Source organism: Grammomys surdaster, unplaced genomic scaffold, assembly GCF_004785775.1.
Source record: "Grammomys surdaster isolate TR1022 unplaced genomic scaffold, NIH_TR_1.0 140, whole genome shotgun sequence".
In the NCBI taxonomy this organism is placed as follows: domain Eukaryota; kingdom Metazoa; phylum Chordata; class Mammalia; order Rodentia; family Muridae; genus Grammomys; species Grammomys surdaster.
The window spans coordinates 220,754-243,401 of record NW_021604598.1 but is presented as its reverse complement, the minus strand read 5'-3'; the positions used below and the strand labels follow the sequence as shown (position 1 = coordinate 243,401).

The 22,648-nt window shown below is 34.6% G+C and overlaps 2 protein-coding genes across 2 annotated transcripts; one reads left to right on the top strand and one right to left on the bottom strand.

The window, feature by feature from the left end:
- The first annotated feature begins 5,864 nt into the window (after positions 1 to 5,864).
- LOC114618070 (olfactory receptor 7G2-like) lies at positions 5,865 to 6,818 on the top strand. The gene has a single exon (XM_028763690.1). The coding sequence runs from the start codon at positions 5,868 to 5,870 to the stop codon at positions 6,816 to 6,818; it is 951 nt and encodes a 316-aa protein (XP_028619523.1). The 5' UTR covers positions 5,865 to 5,867.
- Positions 6,819 to 16,884: 10,066 nt separating this feature from the next.
- LOC114618132 (olfactory receptor 7G2-like) lies at positions 16,885 to 17,829 on the bottom strand. Its single transcript, XM_028763784.1, has one exon. It carries the CDS (start codon positions 17,821 to 17,823, stop codon positions 16,885 to 16,887), a length of 939 nt encoding a protein of 312 aa, XP_028619617.1. The 5' UTR covers positions 17,824 to 17,829.
- Positions 17,830 to 22,648: the final 4,819 nt, after the last annotated feature.

Below are 22,648 nucleotides of genomic sequence, written 5' to 3'. Positions count from 1 at the left end.
AGGCAAGCTATAGATTATTAAGGATCTCATAGCAAAATACAGGAAAGTTAAGAGACAGTCCCTGGTGGATTGAATTTGTAGGTTGCATCTTTCTTGTATATATCAAGTCCATCTTGTTAGGATCCTTGGGAGTTTTCTATCATTTGTTAATGAACATTAACAGAAGCTACTACAACAAGATATTGGAAATGATCTCCCTTCATTTTCAGACAGACCTTATACTCTAGATTAGTTGCATTGGATATTAAATACTTATCCAACAATTTTAGGGACATGGTATAGATGAACCTCAGCTCTAACTTCACTTTCTCCTGATATGAGCTGCAATTTCTTGTTGGAGGTGTTGATTTTCTGCTTGATGATCAACATGACTCTCAAAGCAAACTTAGAGCCCAACCACATTCTTATAGGCCAACAATAGGAGATTGAATTCATTGGACAGCTCAGAGTCCTGCTTCATCATGGCTTTCATGAAGGTGGCAATGTTTTCATAGTTCTCAATCTGCTCAGTCAGCTTGGACATCTGAATAAGCTCAGTTTTCTTCATAGTGAGCATGGACTAGCTCTGAGCCAGATCAGAGTCCTTCTAGTCTCCACAGACACAATAAGAGTCAAAATAAGATTTGTAGTTTCATTAATTAGATAGATATTTTTGTTCATAGATAAAGGAAACTGTACCTTTTCAGAAAAATAATAGGGGATACATGTGTAAGAACAGTAAAATACAAGTGTTTTCTGGAAATGTCTGAAGCCAAAATAACAATATCTTACCAAACTGACTGCCTAAACATTAGCTCAATAAGAATAACCGTAATGGGCTAATGAAGATTTTTAAAATCCCCTAAAGCATTAATTCTACACAAAGAACTCCAGGCAACTAAGAAATACTGAAAAGGGTAGAAATAGTGTCCCTCTGGGAAGAACAAATCAATTGATATCTAATACCAATTGATCAATCTTGAAAATACGTATACAATATAGTATTATACAGACTGAGTATGTTGAATTTAGAAATATGCATGTGCTCACATATATCAATTAATAAAAATCAAGGTCATCAATTTGAAAGAGAGATTTGGAGGTATATAAAAAGATTAGAGGAAGGAATAATGTGGGACAAATGATATCATTATTTCCTTAAAAATAATAAAAAAATGTACACACGGAAACAAGAACTTAATGATAAAAAACCCCCAGTAGAATTATCATGTCAGTAATGATGAAATAATTTCTACACTCTCTTTCTTTAAGGATAGGCACTTGAGAGATCAGAATGGTAATGCAATAGTTACTCTAATGAACACCTTTGGATATTAAGCCCTTGGGGAGACAGAGGCAGAAGAATCAGTACCCTATTCAATAGGTACGCTCAATTCAGTAAAGAAAACTGGTGACTTTCCTGTGTTTCTCACATTGGCATATTTTCTATTTTCAATGTAAGGTAAGATTTTGCAGCCACTTCTGATCAAATTAAATCCTTAGTATTATTTTGTTTATGAAAGATATAAATATGTAAATCACTCATGATTCGATTCATTTTATTTCCTGTACGTTTTCATATAAACAGACCTAAATAATATTTATTTCATATATTTTTCAGTCTTAGTATTCAAATGAAGAGCCCCTTCCATAAGGTATTTTAACATATAGTCATTTTTTGATTTTTCTTAATTCTCAATCTAAATATGTTATCTGTTTGAAATCTCTCAATTTCTATCACATATTATTCTTTCTAATGGGGTAATGAATTTTTCACTGTTTCTTTTTTATTATTGGATATTTTATTTATTTACAATACAGATATCATCCTCTTTCCCCATTTCCTGTCCCTAGAGCCCCCTTATTCCATCCCTCTTCTCCTTGATGCTTTTATACTATTTTAATTACATGCACGTATTAAGGTCAGTTCTAGGTTGAGGGTCTAGCAATACAATAGATACAAATAGACAAGGAACAAGCAATACAATAAACACAAATAGTCAAAGAAAAAGCAAGGCATTAAACTCAATTACGTGGACACTCCCATGATCATTGTTTTAAGGGCTTATCAGGATGACCAAAGTATCTGAGCCTGCTTCCCTGTCCTAGGTCAAGGTCATTTTCATGTCTGAAGCCTACTTCCTTGTTCTAGACTAAAATTTAGATTCCTGTCTGAAATTACTTCTCTGTTCTAGCCTAATATTTAGGTTCCTGCCTAATCTTAGGCCATTCTGACAAGAATGCTCTCCTTACTCATCATGGAATATGCATTATCAAAAGCAGTGTACTTATGTTTTAGGTTGGTAAGGCTCTGTGTAGAATCTTACCCCTCTTTGGCTTGCCAGCCTGCTAATTTAATAACTCTGTCTGGGGATCCATTTTCAGTTTCAAGCCATGTACTAGGATGCCAACATGTTCATGTTGTTGAAGCTTTAACACAATGGGCAGGAAGAAAAGTATTCCCAGGACAGAAGAGGCTTGCATGATCAAGCTTTATATGCCATTTGTGAAGCTTGACCAAAATAGAAGTACTGACCTAAGGCCATGGGTAATCTTATCTGCAGTATCTACCATATCAATGCTCAGCAGAGCAGCATTCTTAAATTTCACAACCTCCCTATGTATTGTTAAGACATTCTGTGAGGTGTTAGAATTATGCCAAATACACTGCAATTGTCATTAAACTTCTTCCTAATTATAATGATTACCACTGTAAATTGTAGGACTAACATGAATTCAATGGTATTTGGCATGACACTCAAAATAACTTCTTACCCTTAAATTCTGAATCTCCTTCCAGTAATTTGAATAGGATAAAGAGCATCAATCCTTCTTCCTAATGCCTATCTAAATCCTCTAGTATATTCAACACTTTAGTAACATTTGGGGGGGGGGGTAAATGATTAATAAAAGTAGCTGTCTTAACTTTTTGTGTCACAGCAATTTTTGAAGCAGTGATTCTAGCAATTAATGTAATTAAAGCTGTTATATCAGCAATAATCAAGCCCACTTCCCTCTTGCTTCTTCTTAAAGCCTGTCTCATTTCTTCCAGTACTTGCAAGCTATTTTTAGAATACCAAGGTTTTGTGATACTCAGGGCACTAAAATAAAAGCTGGTTGATAGATCTCCATAACTGACATGCCAGATTTCAAAACACAAACACAATTAGAAGGTGGACAATCAATGCAACTTACATCAAATACTGTAGAAGAAACAAAAGTATTTTAATTTGGCTATTAAAAGAGCCTTAATACATGTGCTAACACCTGTTTGAAATCCAGATCCTGCCCCAACTTTATCTCTTGCTAACAAAACATCATAGCGAACAACAGCTAATTTCCATATATGTCTCTGAAAATGTCCAGAACCGGACTTCTAAATGGAGACTGTTATTTCCAATATTGGATTGATTTCTAGACCAGTCCATGATTGAGTCTGAATAATTTGTCACATTTAGTAACAATCAAAGAGGCATTATAACTTCTCTTTCTGATTCTCTGTTCCACAAGGTCTAAGAACTTGAGGTAAGGCAGCTTATCCCATCAGGGGTATAGGTAAGAAATGATGAGTCGGTTAATAAATTTTTGTGTGAAAATTAGTAGTAGTAAATCAGAAACTCAGAATGCAAAGACAGAATGATTTTCTTATATGTTGAGTGCTGCTGAGTACTTTCCTCCTATTTACTTCTTAGTAATGAAATAAGCTCATGGTATTCATCAAGATATGATGAAGCCTAATAGACAAATATTTGTTTATATTCAGTGTGAACATTTTTATGTGAATGAATGAAAAAATGATTACTATATTCAATCAGCTATTTGCTAGTGTACAAACAGTATCCACATCTGATTGTTTGAAAAGTTGTATGCTGTGGTCTGCTTCATAATGACTTTCTCAGGTCACAATTGAGCCAATTAAAAAGTAATTGATTAGCTACTTCTATATTAAAAGAATGAATATACTATTTCACTAAAGGGACATACATGGTAAGATCCTCAGTGTTTTATATGTGTTACATTAAAAAAAAAGTCTTTTGTATTCTGAGCATTAACATATTGTGTTCATACTCATACATATCTAAGATTTCTCTTCTATAGACAGGGTGGTAGGAAAATGTAAGAAGCCTCAATTAGACATAACTTTCTACATCTAAGCAGAAATCAGTTTTTGGTGACCATTTCTTAAATACCACATTATTTTATTCTCAATATTTCTCTTTTATATGATATATATATATCATATAAAAGCTAGACCTTCTTTTTATTTTGTTATCAGTACTTACCAGAATATATGTATGAGTTGAAGTTTGAAAATGTGTTTCACTGTCAAAATGACACTAAGGATAAAAAGAAAGAGAAACCCTTATTCTCAGATGATAGAATTTAAGCTAGGACATTTGCTATGGAATACAGTATGCAGATTTTTCACAAAAAATTAAAAATGATACTGCCATATAAAACCAATCCATCTGCACAGGCCTAGGGTATATAGTTAAAGGGCTTTGTATATTATCCACAGATTGTCTTATATTATGTTGATTGTGTAGGAATCCACAGTAGAAAGGAATAGTTGCCTGAACGATTTGGTGAGTGCAAGCCAAACTGGGCACACAACAAAATTCTGTCTCAAAAAGATAAGAACTGGGGATCTAAATCAGTAAGAGTCTCTCATATCTATTATTTACATACATATATGCATACATATGTATATGTATAAGTATACATCACATATATATGCATACTTATATGCATGTGTATTCATATGTGTGTATACATTTAAGATAGGGACAGGTCATGAAAATAGAAAGAAGACAACAGAAGAAAAGAGGATATGAGGAAGGAATAAAGGATAATGGAACAAATAAGACATAAAAGCAGAAAGATGACTATAAGTATGAAATAAAATACACGGGGTTAGGCAGATAGCACAGATTAAGGGAGAAATGCAAACTTTGCTGGATTATTTATGAAAATATTGTAAATAAATCTATTAATATTGATGTTTGTTTAAAGAGTAAAAGATACATTTCAAACAATGTCATTTTGCTGTTATTTCCTTTTTAAATTAGAGATTGTTTTGTAAAAGAAACAATAGAAATTATCAGTACATCACACATAACTACATAATAACAATAAATGGGGCATTTTTGGATCATTACATATTATTCAACTGTTTACAAACTCTGTTTTCCATAGCTTATGCTAGTAGATTCTTCTGGATCAAAAAAGATATTATTTCAATTATATTATTGTCATACTAACTCTATGCCTAATAGAATGAAGGGGAGTTACTCTTTTAAAAAATATAAACTTTCTATTATTGAAAAAAGAAAGTCCTTATCTAAATGAAAATGTGTATAACATTACTTTAAATTGTGCTTTACCAAGGTACAATAAAAGAAAGATGAGGTGATGGAGAAGTTTTTACATAAAAATATTTGCTCTTTACATAATTTTACCATGCAGAAAAGAATGATCTTCATTAAATATACATTTTTACAAAAAAAAATATATTGTGTCTGCAAGATTACTTATCAGGTTAAGATTCTTGCTGCCAAGGCTGACAAAGGGAGTTAGTGACTCAGTATTCAAATTGCAAAAAAAAGATAACTTATTCTTAAAAGTCCTGTTCTGAAATCTACATATGTGTAATTGTACAACAAATTCCTCATCCAAAATGATAAAATACATAATGAATAAAACATTAGGTATCACAACCAACACAATGAAATTAAGTACTGTCTACATGATTATATATTAAATGAGGCTGAGAGATACATATGAATTGTGAGTAAAACTTTTATCACTAAAATGTCCTCAAGTGATGCTGAAGCATGGTGTCCCTACATTTGATTTTACTTGGTGTTTCTAATAGGATGGTCAGCAACATGGAACCCGGAAACCAAACAGGCACATATTACTTTTTTCTGATTGAGCTAACCAATGATTCTACAATGGAGCCCCTCATCTTTGGCCTCTTCCTGTTTATATATCTGGTCACAATTCTGGGAAACTTGCTCATCATCATTGCTGTCAGCTCTGACTCCCATCTACAAACACCAATGTATCTCTTTCTCTCCAAACTTTCATTGACTGACATCTGCCTAAGCACAACCACCATTCCAAATACGCTGAAGAACATCCACACACAGGACCAGAGAATCAGTTACACAGGCTGCCTCACTCAGGCCTGCTTTGTTCTGAATTTTGCTTTAGTAGAAAGCTGTGTCCTTGCTGCAATGGCCTATGACCGCTATGCAGCTATTTGTCATCCCCTGAATTACACAGTGATTATGAATCCGCACTTCTGTGATCTGCTAATTCTATTGTCCCTGGTCATTAGTATTGTGAACAGCTTATTACAGTGTCTGATGATACTTCGGTTGTCATTTTGCACAAATAATGAACTTCCTCTATTCTTCTGTGAACTTGCTCAAGTCATCAAGCTCGCCTGTTCTGATACTCTCATCAATTATATCCTCATATATCTTGCAACATTTATATTTGGTGGAATTCCAATCTTTGGAATCATTTTCTCTTACACTCGAATTGTCTCTTCTATTTTGAAAATATCATCCCTTAGAGGAAAGTACAAAGCCTTTTCTACTTGTGGGTCTCACCTTTCAGTTGTGTCTTTATTTTATGGTGCAGGAGTTGGAGTTTATATTAGCTCTTCAATTACTGTTACCCCTAGGATAACTACAGTGTCCTATATGATGTACACAGTGCTCCCTCAAATGTTGAATCCGTTTATCTATAGCTTAAGGAATAAAGATATGAAAGAAACCCTACGAAAACTCATTGCTAAGGTATCAAGTCTTCTCTGTTATTTTTTGTAGTTGAGACTTGAACTACTCATGTGTTTCATAGAGAAGGAATTCCTGGTAGTAAGAATGTCTGTATTTTGTTGTCTTCTATATGTCCTATTAACACAGAAAATCACTAAATATATTCTGTGATTTTTATTTTTCTGTACTATAATGAGTTCACAAAGAGTTCTCATATATTGCATCATACATTTTATATATGACATACTGTCAGAAGCAAGTAAAAAATAGCAAATTTATTAATTTCAGTAAGTATACAACTCTAGAAAAGTAAATATACTAAAAAACATAAATTACACATACATGCTTATATATGTACTAGTTAATTTAAACATGAATCAAAAACTAGAGTCAATGGATTTGAGTGAGAAAAAATATTGATTCATTGAAGTGATTGGAGAGAGTAAAAATAAGTATATATAATACAATTTTATTCTATATTCAAAATATAAAAATAATTGTAAGAAATTTATTTGGGAAAGTGACTTTTACCAATTAGACTTTTATTTATGTTTTTTAAATCTTATTTTTATCCTATAATCCTTTTTTATAGTCCAGACTTCATTCCCCACATAGTCTGTCACCTGACTGCATCCTATCCCATACCTACTCCCCAGTCTCCAAGAGGATGTCCCTACTTCTCCACCACCACACCACCAGGCCTACCCACGCCCTGGGGCCTCAAGTCTCTCGAGAATTAAGTGTTTCTTCTCTTACTGAGGTCAGACCAGGCAGTCCTCTGCTGTATATTTGTTAGGGGCCTCATATCAGTTGGTGTATACTGACTGGTTGTTGGCTAACTTCTGAGAGATCTTGGAGGTCCAGATCAATTGAGACTTCTGGTCTTCCCATGGCGCCACCCACCTCCACAGCTTCTTCTAGCTTTTCCCCAATTCAACCATAGGGGACCCCAGCTTCTGCCTTAGGTTGGGTGGTAGTATCTGTATTGGACTCTTTCTGCTGCTTGTTGGGCCTCAGATGGCAGCCATGCTCGACTCCGGTCTGCAAGCCCACCATAACTTCAGTAACAGTGTCAGGGTCCCACGACTCCTCTTGACCTGGATACTAATTTGGGCCTGTCACTAGACCTCTTTTCTCTCATTCCTTTCTCCATTTTGGGTCCTGTAGTTCCTTCAGACAGGAACAATTCTGTGTCAGATATTTTGACTATGGAATGGAAACCCCATCCCTCCACTTGATGTTCTATCCCTCCGCTGGAGTTTGAATCTACAAGTTTATTCCTTCCCACCATAAAACGCTTCATCCAAGGTCCCTCCCATTGAGTCCTGAGAGTCTCTCACCTCCCAGGTCTCTGGTATATTCTAGAGGGTCTCCCCATCTCCTAGCTCCGGAGGTTTCCTGTTTCCATTCTTTCTGCTGGCCCTCAGTGCTTTAGTCCTGTTCCTCCCCCACGGCCACACACTACCTGATCATGTTCCCAGCTGCACCTCCTGGCCCCCTCTTCCACCAAGGTCTTTACATTCTTCTGCCCCAAGTGACAGATTTCTTCTCCCTCCTCATTGGGATTGATGCATTCTCACTTGGGTCCTTTGGCTTTTTAGTCTTCTTGAGTCCTGTGTGTTGTATCCTGCATAATTTGTACTTTTTTTTTTTTACTAATGTGCATTTATTAGTGTGTACATAACATGCATGTCATTATGGGTCTGAGTTACCTCACTCAGGATGATATTTTCTAGTTTCATCCATTTGCCTGAAAAGCCCATTATGTCCTTGTTCTTAATAGCTGAGTAGTATTCCATTGTGTAAATGAATCTCATTTTCTGTATCCATTTTTCCATTGTGGTACATCTGGGTTGTTTGCAGCTTCTGGCTATCATAAACAAGGCTGTTATGAACTTAGTGGAACACAGTGTCCCTGTGTCATAGTGGGGTAACTTTTGGGTATATGCCTAAGAATGGTATAGCTGGTTCTTCAGGTAGATGTATTTCCAATTTTCTGAGAAGTCTTCAGATTGATTTCCAGAGTGATTGTACCAGTTTGCAATTCCACCAGCAATGAAGAAGTGTTCCTCTCTCTCTACATCCTCACCAACATGTGCTGTCGTCTGAGGTTTTGATCTTAGCCATTCTGATTCGTGTAATGTGGAATCTCAGGGTCATTTTAATTTTAATTTCCCTGATCGCTAAGGACTGAAAAATTTTAAGTGCTTTTCAGCCTGTCGAGATTTCTCTGCTGAGAATTCTCTGGTTAATTCTGTACCCCATTTTTTGATAGAGTTGCTTGTTTTGTTGGTAGTTAGATTCTTGAGTATTTTATATATTTTGGATATTAGCCCTCTATCAGATGTGGTGTTAGCAAAGATTTTTTCCAATCTATATGTTGCTGTTTTGTACTAATAAAAGAGAAAGTGGAAAAAAAACATGAAACTCATTGGCACAGGACCAAATTTCCTAAACAGAACACCAATGGCTCAGCTTCTAAGACGAAGAATTGATAAATGGGACCTCATGAAACTAGAAAGCTTCTGTAAGGCAAAGAACAATCTCAATAAGACCAAATAGATTTTTAAAAGTCTCGTTTAAAAGTACATAGTTATAGATTTCAACTTTTACTCTGCAATAGAAGTGTAAACATTGTTTAAAATATGGTATTTCACCCATTCTCTCTTTTATTTTCTGTTTTATTTAAAGCCTTAAGAGTGTTTTCCTTGATTAAACTTTTGTTTTGATAATGTGTAGCAATCAGAACATTTGCAGATTTTAACTCTGAACATTTTAAAAGATGGAGAGACCCATGGCTCCAGCTGCATAAGTAGCAGAGGATGCCCTTATCTGGCATCAGTGGAAGGGGACGCCCTTGGTACTGTGAAGGGTCAATGCCCCAGTGTAGGGAAATGCTAGGGCAGTGACATGGGAGTGGGTGGGTGGGAGAGCACTCTCATAGAAGCAGGGGGCAGGGGGAATGGTGTAGGGAGTTTGTGGAGGGGAAAGTGGAAGGGGGATAACATATAAAAGGTAAATAAATAAAATAACCAATGAAAATTAAAAAGAATAAAAGAATATCATTTTAAACATATTCTCTCTCTCCCTCTTCCTCTCCCTCCTCCTCCTTCCCTCTCTCCCTCTCTTCCCCCCCCCATCTTGTATGTGTGTGTTTACACACATGAATGTAATGTTCTGGTGAGAGTAGAGGGTTTGGATATTCCTCATACTGACCTTCTAGTCTATTGTAAGCTCCCTGAAATTATTGCTGGAATTCAAACTCAGGTCTTTGCAAGAGCTGTCTATGCTCTTTACCAGTAAGTCATCACTACAAATCTCAAGGTTATTTTGAATGTTTTAATACCACTCTGTCAAGCTTTATAGACATTTCTATAAAGCTAATGTTTGGTATTCTTCTATACTATTGTACTTCTTGCAACTTTTAAAGTATATGTGTCAATTAATATATCAATGATTAAAATTTGTTTATTTGTTCTGGATCCATTTGACCTTCACATATGTAATGATTTGATGTTTTCAGAAGTTAAATTCTTCATAAGATCAATCCATACATATGTTTCACCAGCATCCACAATGTGAGCTAAGGACACATCACTTGACAAGTGAATGGTTTGTTTGGTTCTGTTGGATTATAGGGGAAATGTAGGGCAGATATTGATGGCAAGTTTAGATTCCTCTGCTCAGTTTTGGCATGTGAGAAAGATGTTGAGATTCTTTTATTCTCATTAGTTTGAAAAAGTATGCTCAAGGAAAACAAAAAGTTCAGCTGCCTGGTATCCCAGGGATGATAGATAAATGATGTTATTCAGTAAAGAAGATGGAAATAATAATGTCAAGCATACATTTTTTAGAATAAATTTGTAGATACATGTGCATGTATACATAAAATTCAAAAATATATTCATGTACATCAGTCTAAAATTATATATTTAGAGAAATTAAAGTAAAATATTTCTTCTCTTAGAAAGTTGAAGAGCAGTACATAATCTAACAGGTATATTATGTTGATTTATTTTATCTACTAAGTTTAAGAATTCTGATTGCAAAGTATCAGTATTAATGAATTCAGGAAATCTATATGCATTCTTATTTCTTTAGATATTTATATTGTTGTGGCTTTCATATTTAAAATATTCCATGATGTAATCAGTGAAACAGGTAAACATAGGCATTATATTGGTATCAGCTTTATCCCCTTTCTGTGATTTCTTAATATATATATATATATATATATATATATATATATATATATATAATTTCAAGTAAAGACCCACTGAGCAATGGGGAAAAATAGTCTAGAAGTGAAAACCAAGAACAACCTGATGTTACATACTCGTATATTTGCCATTCTAAGTTAAGTACATGACTTAGAATTCTGAAAATATTTTAAATTTAGCCAAAAATAAAATCATATAGAGTATGAATGCCATAACTATTCTCCAAGAAACACTATAATAATGAAATCTTCTCATATACTGATATGAAAGCAGAAAGAAACCTACTGATGATTAAGGGAAATAAAGGAGAAGTTTCATAAATGAAACAACCCTGTCCACTATCTTATATCTTCATATTTGATATATAAATATATCTTATATTCTTATTTAATCATATGCCCAAAGAAGAATAACAGGAATAATATGTCTCAGCAATGAAGCATAATGTAATAGAGTACAGATATCCTTAGCATGAAGACATAAAGAAGCATCAATGAAGGCGATGGAAACTACAAATGAAACACAAAATAGCAATTAACTCTGGTTCCTCAAAGAAGAGAAGACTATGCTGCCTATTTTCCTGGATATGACTGCTGAGTGTAATCACAGACTATATGGAGGTCCTGGGAACTATGTGGCTTCAATGTCCACAGTGTTTCATAAGTTTAGCTTTTTAATTCCTGTGGGAACTTGGGGCAGCTGAAATCCTTGAGGAAAAATACTCATGAAAGAACAACTATTACTTGGATTATTCAGTCATTAAGAAAAATCATGGGAAAGACTTTAGCATTGGTTCACATTCATTTCAAATACTTTGAGAACTTTCTTTGTTGTCTTCTTTGTTTCTATCCTTTCGTTCCTACTATATGGTCACAGGGCACCTGAATTTAAACAATATTAAGAAATTACTTTATCTATTCCTGTAAGTGTGCTGCATTTGTATAGCATACCAAATATATTATTTATTTAATACTTGTTATAATATGATAAAATTGAAAGTGCTGATGCTTAACACCATGGAAGCATTTGCTAATATTACTTTTGCTTATTTATCTACAATCTGAAAAATATATCTTCTATTGAATTGTAAGATACATTTTTGTCCTAATATGTTCTTCGTAGAATTTTCAAATTCCTTTGCTTGCTTGATTGCAGAGTTCATTGGTTTTTGAGTTGAGTGGTGTTCATTCTCTTTGCATTTTCAAAAATTATAGAATTTACTAAGTTCTATTAAATTTATATGGACATATGTTTTTAAAAATATTTTATGTATGCTTTATTTATCCTTCATAAACACTATGAGTGACATGGATTCATCAAGAGATATGTACATGCTTAACCAATAGAGATGAGGACTTCAAGGTTATAGAATCATGGTTGGACTTTTAAATGTTGTATTTTATCTAGAATTTTATGATTGTTACTTCTCTTTGCTGTAAAATTGTTTCAGAGGCTGAGCTCCAGTATTTCTTTCAAAGGATAGTACTTTTGTCCAGTTTTCAGCGTATATATGGTGGATTTGTCCACCTGGAGTAATGTCTTTGTTGTGTTTCTGTTCTAATATTGGTGGAATATATGAAGCAAATTACGAAAGAAAGAAGAAGCAACTACCTGTTGTATTTTGCCTTTTGTTGATGTGATAAAATTTCCTTACCAAAACCATCTATGTTGTATATAAAGGTAACAGGACCATAAGTTGAAATTAACAAAATTCTATCCTCTACTATTAGGAAATTTAATCAAATTCAGCAAACTGAAGGTCAGACTAAGAACCTAAATGAAGGTAGAATGAAGACATTTTCTCATTAAATTTTCTTTTGACTTCTACATGAATGCTGTGGCATGTGCGCACTTTACTTCCAACACCACACCAATACTTCCTCATAAAAAAGAGATATACTACAAGCCATAAAATATTTTAATTTAGTAAGGACAATATCAAAATCAAAGCATCCTTATTAAAGTAATGAGTGAATGTAGTACACTGGAATTTCTTTGCCAAAGGGAAGATTTATGGTTTTAGAAAGACCACAAGGAAGAAAATGAGGTATGTTTCCTTCATTTTTAAAAAAATTTTATGCTATTCTACAACAAGACCAAAATCAACCTTTGGAGATAGGGGTCTATTTCACCATCGAGCTCATAGTTTATCATGGTGAGAAGTCAGATGGAATTTAAGGGAGAAACCTAGAACATAGATCATGGATCTGTGTTGTTTACTTCCCTGATTTCATGGCTTGCTCAGCCTGATTTCTCATACATCCCACAACATCTGCCAGTAAGCTTTAATTCTCACCCTAGGCTGAGTCCTCTCACATAAAACAATAATAAAGAAAATATCCACAGTAGTAAAAGTTCAAGCTGATAGAGATGTTCTATCACTTGAAGTTCTCTCTCCCTAGTTTCCTGTTGCTCATGCCAAGTTGATGAAAAGCTAGCCATAAAACCTACACATGGGTGAATTGTTTTCAATATTTGCATTAAAATTATTACCACAGAAATCACTTATTTAGGTTAAGAAATCACAAACTTACTAGCATTTGTGAACATATCTAGACATGCTTTAGGTTGTAATGGATGATACAGTGGTTTCAAAAAAATAAAGAAAACATAATCACATTGAGAGGAACTTCTAATGTCTAATCCCTAGCTGAGTAAGTGTTGGTTCCATGGAGAGGAGAGTCCATTTTCTTTGTTGGCTAGCTACTGGTAATTGTCCATATCCCAGTCAATGATCCTACATTGAAACACAAACAAATAACACTAATTGTTGTCAATAGAAACAAAGAAAACATGAATTTGAGAGGCTGAGTGATGGGGAATGAATAAGCAGTAATTCTATGAAGGAAATAACAGAATGGATATATGATCAGAATATATTGTATACATTAGCAATATTTGAAGAATAAAAATAATGTTAATTCACCCTCAAATTGAAATAGATAGGAATAAATGTTCTGAAACAGAATATACTAGTACATTCTTTACAGCTTTAACACAATATCAAATATAAGGTAATACATAGCACATTTATTGACTCTTAGTTCTTGCAGTTGGGAGCTCATTATTAAAAGTAAAATACATTGGCTCCTGGTATAGGAATGAGCTTCCAAGCTTATTCCTTACATCTGTAGCTTCCAAATTGGGAAGATTGTGCTTACATTTTGCAGAGGCACATAGAGTCAACTCATGTCCCATGGCTTAATCAGTCCTTAAAGGTTCTAACACTTGACATTTTTGAAATCTCAGTTGTATTACACCATTAGCTTTACAGAATACAGCTGCTTTAGTGAAAAATCAGTGCATCAGCAAAGTCAGTGTTCCACTGGGAATAACAATGAGGCTCCAGGTTAGGCCCAGGGGCTGTTGGTCACTCCAAAATCAACTTCATTTTTTTCTTCTGTGTGTGTGTGTGTGTGTGTGTGCACATTTATTTTATTTTGCTATTTTGTGTTATTGTTTATTGTTAGTTGTTTCCCTTTTATTGTGTTTTAGTTTGTTCTTGAAGAAGAGCTAGAGAAAGAACATAATGTCAGATGCTTAGAGGGATGAAGAGTATCTTGAAGGACTTGAAGGTAATTAGGTTTGAAGATGAAGCAGAGAACTTCCAGAAGCAGAAGTTTACACAGATGAGAAAAATGTGTCAAATGGAATGTTAAGCAATAGGATATGAGGTTGCATAAACTCAAAATTATGTGAGATCTCAAAGGACAAAGCAGATGTTGGAGTTTAGAAAACAATAAATTGTAAGAGATGAGAACACTCTGAGTAAAAAGGAACAATTTGTGATTCAACTCTTGCTGAAGGTTGAAGAGAACTCTGTAAATATTAAAACTCCATTTCTTAATATTCTGGAGGGAGGTCTTATTTGTTTACTTTCAGGGGAAAGCAATGAGTCTAAGACATGAAAAATACAACTTTCAGGCGATTTTTTTTTTTTTACAAAAAGACTGAATATTAGGCTATAGCTAGAATAAGAATTTATAGAAGAAAGGATTTGTTTGTATTTTTTAATTAACACACATGTTTTGCCTATACAAAAGAAATTTTATACATCTCTATACATATAGTCAGTGGACACTGATCAAATCCAGCCTCCTTCACTCACTGTACTCTCCCACCAATACTAATCTCTCTTATTCTCCATTCTACATTTAGGTCACTCATACAAAGCTTATAATTATAAAGCACAGGCACTGCTTCTCTGTGTCTGGCTTGCTTTAATTTCATTAAGTTTTTGCAGTGATACTCATGGTTCTCAGATGATTTTCAAAGTTCATGATAGTCTATTATGTTGGACAGTAGTTTCTTCTACACTGAAACATCTCATCCATGTTGAATGTGGATACCTTAAGGATGTGGTAGAAAATAAGATTTCCATGCCTGTGAAGCCTGAAATCTCCAAGATTCAGATGATATTTTCTAGTGTCATTGAAGCAGAAAACAGCTGCTGGGTCTGTACACCCTCACCAGCTTGTTCTCAGGACTGTGGATCTTCCTGATAATCATGGAGTAAGGTTCAGATTGTAGCTTTTATGAGTCTTCATCTGTGCTTCAGTGGAAGCTTTTTAGAGTCATCCTGCACCAATAAGTAACTCTTCAACTATACTCCAGTTACTGATCATAATACAAACTTATTGATCCACCAAGATTATTAAAAAATTACTTTATCTGTCATAGATAACATATCTGGCATGAGTAAGTGTGTGTGTGTGTGTGTGTGTGTGTACGTGTGTGTTGTAACTCTCTAGGACAAGTCTCATCAAATTTGTATGCATCTAAGATATTTACTATTTTCAATCATACATTTCCTTATATTACATCCAGTTTCCTTATATTATGGATTATTATTACTCATTAATATGTATATGCAGGTATCATTATTTTATGCTCATTTATAGATTTTGTTAATATTACTACTGTTACTAATATTAAATTAAGACCTGCACTATCTATAATTTTTAATATAGAACAAGATTTGGTAAATTGCATACACTATTTTTCATATGTAAGAAAAATTCTACAAGTGATTTAGATCAAAGAAAGGAGAAATTTGACAAAAAGATCTATTAGGTACAAGTTATTTAAAATAACATTGATAAACTAAAACGTATTTAAAAGTAAAACATCTGTGCTTCTGTTTACAATAAGGTAAATGCAAAACAAACCCACAGGAAAAAATATTGAAGGATTTGATAAATGTATTTTCAGTAACAGAGAAAATATTTTTGTGTCAGGCCATAGCTAATAAAGATTAGGAGCACTGAAATGAAATTCAGGCAAAGCCTAAGATTTGTATTTAGATAGTGTCACAATTCATAATCAGCTAGTGGATTTGTATAAACAGCCATATATAGCTTGTCAATGTAAATAGGATGGGTGTGTGAGTAAGAGTTTGTTCACTCACATTCATCTTGAAGAACTCCTAAGCAGCTATAAGGGACATAGCAAGTGATATGTACACTAATGGGAATCGAGATAGGGCAGAGAAAAATAACTGAATTCAGTCCAAAACATCATTTTCTTTTCAAAGCCATCACTGTACAGATAGAACTCAGAAGCAATGTTTTTATAAAGTGCATGTTTTATTATTGTCCTGGAATAGTTGTCAGGATTTAGTAAAAGAACCTATATTTTTTAAATAAGAAAGGGGAAAGGTCCTTGACATGGTAGGTTAACCTGCTTTTGAAAAATAGAAGAATTTTATGCCTAAGGTTTTTTTTTTAATCTAAAATCATAACCAGAAAAAAACCAGACAAAATGGTTTTTATTAGACTTTACGTTACCTGTTCATTTAGGATTAGTAAAAGAAATACTTAGGCATGCTGAGTCCCTTGAAATCCAATCACTATGACATAATTCTATCAAATGAATCCACATCCAAAAAGGATAACATATTATACAATGGAAGCTATCCTTGCAATGTGTTTCCTCAAAGCTTCCTTCATTTCCCTGTTCTTCAGGCTGTAGATAAAAGGGTTCAGCATCTGAGTGACAATAGAGTACATCACTGAAGCAACTGCTGTCTTCCTGGGTGATTCAGTAACTGCAGAGCTTATGTACACTCCTAAGCCTGTCCCATAAAACAAGGAAACTACTGACAGGTGAGAGCCACAGGTGGAAAATGCTTTATACTTTCCTTGCCTTGATGGAATTTTCAAAACAGAGGAGACAATTTCAGTATAAGAAAGAAATATTCCAAAGAAAGGAATACCACCAAATATGAAAGCTGATATATAAATCAAAATATTATTGATGAAGTTATCTGAGCAGGCAAGCTTTATGATCTGAGCAAGTTCACAGAAGAAGTGGGGGACTTCCACCTCTATGCAGAAAGTCAGGTGCAGCACCATGAGACTGAGCAGTAGTGCATTGATGGTACTAATAGCCAGGGAAACTACAATAAGTAGAGTACAGAAACATGAGTTCATGATGACTGTGTACCTCAGAGGGTGGCAAATGGCCACATAGCGGTCATAGGCCATTGCTGCAAGCAAGCAATTCTCTAATCCAGCAAAAAGCAAGACAAAGCAAGCCTGAGTGAGGCAGCCTGTGTAAGTTATTCTCTGATTCTGTGTTTGGATGTTCAAGAGCATCTTTGGGACTGTCGTTGAGCTTATACAGATGTCAGCCAAGGAAAGATTGGAGAGAAAAAAGTACATGGGGGAATGGAGATGAGACTCTGAACTGATGGTCAAGGTTATTATTAGGTTCCCCAGAAATGTGACCAGGTACATAAACAGAAACAGTCCAAAGAGAATGGGCTGCAACTCTGGATCTTCTGAAAGGCCCAAAAGCAGAAATTCTATTGTGTCTGTTTGATTTGTGGATGCCATGTTATTTATAAGACTTCTGGGGAAAAACAGACATTAAGACATAAAAATGACTTCATAAGGATACTTCATTATAGAAAAATATGACCTTTTGAGTTAATTCTCAACCTTGTTCTCCCTCTCCATTTCCCATTATATCACCTCTTTTGCTTTTTTCTGCTCTCTTCTGTGCTATGTTTCCAATATTTTGAGTGCTTTCTCTTGTCTATCATTGAAACACTAGAGAATAACTATGTAAAACATTGTTTATGAAAGAATATTCTCAAAATTCTGAATCTAGCTCCATAAATCTAACAAAATGACTTGTAGCATATAGATAAGTAAAATTAATATCAAACTTGTCATAATTATTTTTAATTTTTGTCCCATTACTCTTTGTGTAAGTAAAATATATAATTTCTGTATAAGAATTTTGTGTCATAATATGTATGATTGTGATTCATCATCAATCTTTAAGTATTATTTCAATGATCTTCAAAAACAGAGTTTAATGTATGAGGTACCTATCATAGTTTTGTAATTATTAATGATATAGAAATTATATATTATCTTGAGTGTTCATAGTAGGAAGGAAATATTGTTTAGAAAATGAAATTATGATAATGAAGCCTTGAATTTATAATTTCATATTTAATATAAGAATTATGGACTACAATTTTATTTTAGAATCATATATATATATATATATATATATGACAAAATCCTGAACAAATTTATGTAAATTGAAACTACTATAATCCCTCACATACATGTAATGAAATATCTAGATATTAAGTTAATTTAATCTGTAGTTAGTAACAAGAATTAACAAATTCTTGTTGATAAGGCTGATGTGATGTCTTAGCAGATACATGTAAAGCTTGACATCCAGAGTTTGAACCCTGTGATCCACATGGTGCATGTGGAAAATCAACTCCCAAATGGTGACTTCTATCTACCAAATGTACACCACTGCAAATACATACACACATTCATACACAGACATATACACATTTATACATTGAAACATGAATAAAGGCAATTTAAGTTAGAGTAACAAAACTGATTGGAGAAAAATAATTTTAAATGAAGTTTATAGAATATTTTAATAGTCATTATGACATCCCAAGTTGATATCCATATGTGTTAAAGTGTAACATGTATCATGATTGAAAACATTTGATCATCATTAGGCAATAAATTAAAACTTATTACTATATAGAATTTGATATTAATAAATAAAACAATGCAACTTCATTATACCTGTCTTTAATAATAGATATGTCCTATACCCAAGCAACATCTTAAAACTGAAATTGATATTTGTTATTCTTCCAGGACTCTAATATTTAAAACATCACGCCATATACATATATATAGGTGAGGTAGCATAAAACATATATAAAACATATCATAATTATACTGGACAATATAATATTCCACAATGGCAAAATTAAATATATTTATTTTGTATTGTGATATTCTACATCATGGATTTTAAATAATCTTTGAATAATTTCAATAAAGGTAAATAATGTCATTATTTCCATATCAGAATTATTCCTTCATCATCTTTAAAACACACACCAAAAATTTGCAAAATATGTGTTCTGTAAATGGATATTACAATACAGACAATCAAATATGACAAAGTACTACATATAGGCTATTGAAACTTTTGTTCTGACCAATATGATAGAGAAAATGATGAAGAATTCTATTCTAAAATACTCTTTAAATCTAAGAAAGAATAGGCTACAATTCAAGATGGTTATAGTTTCAGTATCTGATATTATCAGAATGTAATTATTCAAATGAATGCAACAGAACATAAACAGAGAGTATTTCAGGTTACCTGGGAAGTAGTACTAAGGAGTGGCATACAGCTCTTCCTGGACTTTGAAATAGAATAAGAGAAGCTGTACTATGTGTAAACACAGGGATTCTAGAGAGCACTTTTGCTACCTGTGCAGTAATAATTGTTACTGAGTCTAGTGTCAGAGTTGTACCTACTTAACTGGGAAAAGGAGTTGAGTGATGATCACAAGTTTACTATATGTAGTGCTGGTGGCCCATAGGGCTTTGGTTTGTGAAGGTCCTCATTAAAGAGTGCCTTCTCTATTTGGCTCTCAGGTGGCTACAAGAACACACAGATCCTTAAGGAGATAACATCATGAGGAAGAAACATTTTGCTGATAAGCTCCCAAAAAATAGATTGGTAGAAACTGTATTCTTATTCTCTGGTATTTTTAAATACAGTCATGAAAAGTATCTTGCATATCTCATCAAATCTTGGTCCTATGATTAAAGGACAGCTTATTGTGATAACATATTTAAGATTAGAAGCTTGGAGAGAATGGGAGCATGATGTAATTATAATTTTAAAATGTAAATAAAATAATTAAAATATATCTTTAGATGTGTGTCTTAGTAATATGAATGGATAGAAAGTATATTGATTGCATAAATAAGAAGGGGTGATATGGTCTAATAATATACATAGATTATGACAAATGAATGGGCTGTCATTGTTATATTCAACAACTTCTAAAGTATTATGACTAATCAAATAAAAGTGGTCTTTTTATTTTTAATATATGATTTACCAGTGATGTCTGTGCATAAAAACAGCATATAGTTGTACTGTGATATTTAATAATAATAAATCATAAAATATATAAGTTAAAATGTTACAAAAGCACCATATATAAAAAACATATACACATTATAACTAAGCAACAGCATATATAATGATTCAAAATCAAAAAGTAGCACTTCTGCCAAGAAAGCAGGTAGGACAAACTGCAGATTGTCACCTCTCCTTCCATTCCTCCAAATCTAACTTCCTAGTCTCAACCACAGGTCTATCTGTGGCAGGCACCATATCCTGACAATTCATTTCAGATCTGCCCATTCCAAACTCCCTTCCCCTACTCATTGTTTGTCCCACCTCTTACTCCAGAAGGCATTCCCTGGGAACTGAAAGTACACACTGTGTAAGAAAGCAGGTAGATTAGTTGCAGATATTAAACTTTCTGTTCTTTAATTAATCCTCCATCTTATCTGTTGTTCTGCACCAAAGCATCTTCTGCCACATCCATTCCCTCCTGAACACATTTCTTGTTTATCATTCAGATATGAATTCTCATTGCAGCATAGAAACATAATCAATGATATCCAGGAATATCGTGCAGTGCTTGCGCCTAGGGATCACGGGCTGACGGGACTGCCGCAGGATACCGCGGCTGGCTTCAGCTCCAAGCCGGGCCAGCGGGGGTGGGTGAGCGGCCTCCAGGGTCGGGGGCATGGAAGGAGCCAGCCGAGCCGGCCCAGGGCCTTCAGCAGCCAACGGGGCGGGGCTCGCTCCACAGCGGCCTCAGGTCACCCAAAAACCGGAGCGGGACCTCCGTCCCAGCCCCCAAAAGCAAGAAAGTGTTGTCAGCTCTTTTAATTCTCTCCTTCCGGGAGTAGCTTGTGAGAGCCCATGGAAGAAAAGTGTCTCAGCTCTTTTAGTTCAGCTCACTCTTCCCGCTGAGGGGAGAGGAGAGTGTTGTCCTTTGAAGTGCGCGACTGGCGACTGGCGAGGGATCGCGAAAACACTCCGACAGCAGGAGACCTTGCACCACACAGCAGTAGTCCTTTAATTTGAGCTCTGGAATTATATATATACAGTTTCGGGGAAAGAACAGGTAGCCCCTATTGGTTTGGCTTGGGTGTTTGAGGATGCCTTATTTGCATGGAGGTGCTATCCTCCGTGATAAGGGCCACGGGTCTCTTTGTGGGAAGCGCAAGCTAAGAGGGCCATCAGCGTGGGAAATCTGAAGCAACCTTCCGTCCTGTGATCCTTTTCAGGCCGAGGTTTCCGGGGTTTCAAAGATTTCTACCAAGCTTTCTGGCTTTCTCATAGCCCACTGCCCCACACAGGACAATATGTTTCCAGGAGACCTAGCAACTCTGTCACATCAGGGCCTGAATATAACAACATAGTAGAAACATAAATAAAAGATGTTTAAAAAGCCTTTGTGCATATGGTAAAAGTCATTAAAGAGGAAATAAATGAATTTCTTAAAGAAATCCATGCAAATACAAATAGTGGAAGGAAATGGACAAGATCCTTCATGATGTTAAAATGGAAATAAAATAAAGAAAATCCAAACTAAGGGAGATATAGAAACAAAAAAACCATAGGAACTGAAATAGAAACCAAAGTCAAGCTTCATCAACAGAATTAAATGGATGGAAAGGAAATTCTCAGATATTGAAGAAATGAATACATTAGTTAAAGAAAATGTTGAGCCTAAAATTTCCTGTAACAAAATATTCAGAAAATCTGGGGCAGCATTTAAATATCAAATCTAAAACAATAGGACAAGAAGAAGGACAAGAGGAGGAAGAGGAGGAGGAGGAGGAAGAGGAGGAGGAGGGAGAGGAGGAGAAGGAAGAGGAGGAAGAAGAAGAGGAGCAGGCAGAGGAGGAGGAGGAAGAAGAGAAGGAGGAGGAGGAGGAAGAGGGGGAGGAGGAGGGGGAGGGGGAGGAGGAGGGAGGAGGAGGAGGAGAAGGAGGAGGGGGAAAAATAAAGATAAAAAGCTCAGAAAATATTTTCAACAAAATCATAAAGGTAAATTTTTCTTACCTTAAATTATGTAATGCCTCTAAAGATAAAGAAATCTTACAAAATATCAAATATACTGGACCAGGAAAGTAAGTTCCCTGAAATTCTTCTTTAATTATTTTTGTCACATGTATACATTCTTTTGCATGTGGATATTTATGCATGCACACAAACACACAAATTATGTGTAAGGAGAGAGAGAGAGAGAGAGAGAGAGAGAGAGAGAGAGAGAGAGAG

What these genes read in the sequence shown, in the direction of transcription:
- LOC114618070 (XM_028763690.1), top strand. Translation starts at nt 5,868, where the DNA reads ATGGAACCCGGAAACCAAACAGGCACATATTACTTTTTTCTGATTGAG.
- LOC114618132 (XM_028763784.1), bottom strand. Translation starts at nt 17,823, where the DNA reads ATGGCATCCACAAATCAAACAGACACAATAGAATTTCTGCTTTTGGGC.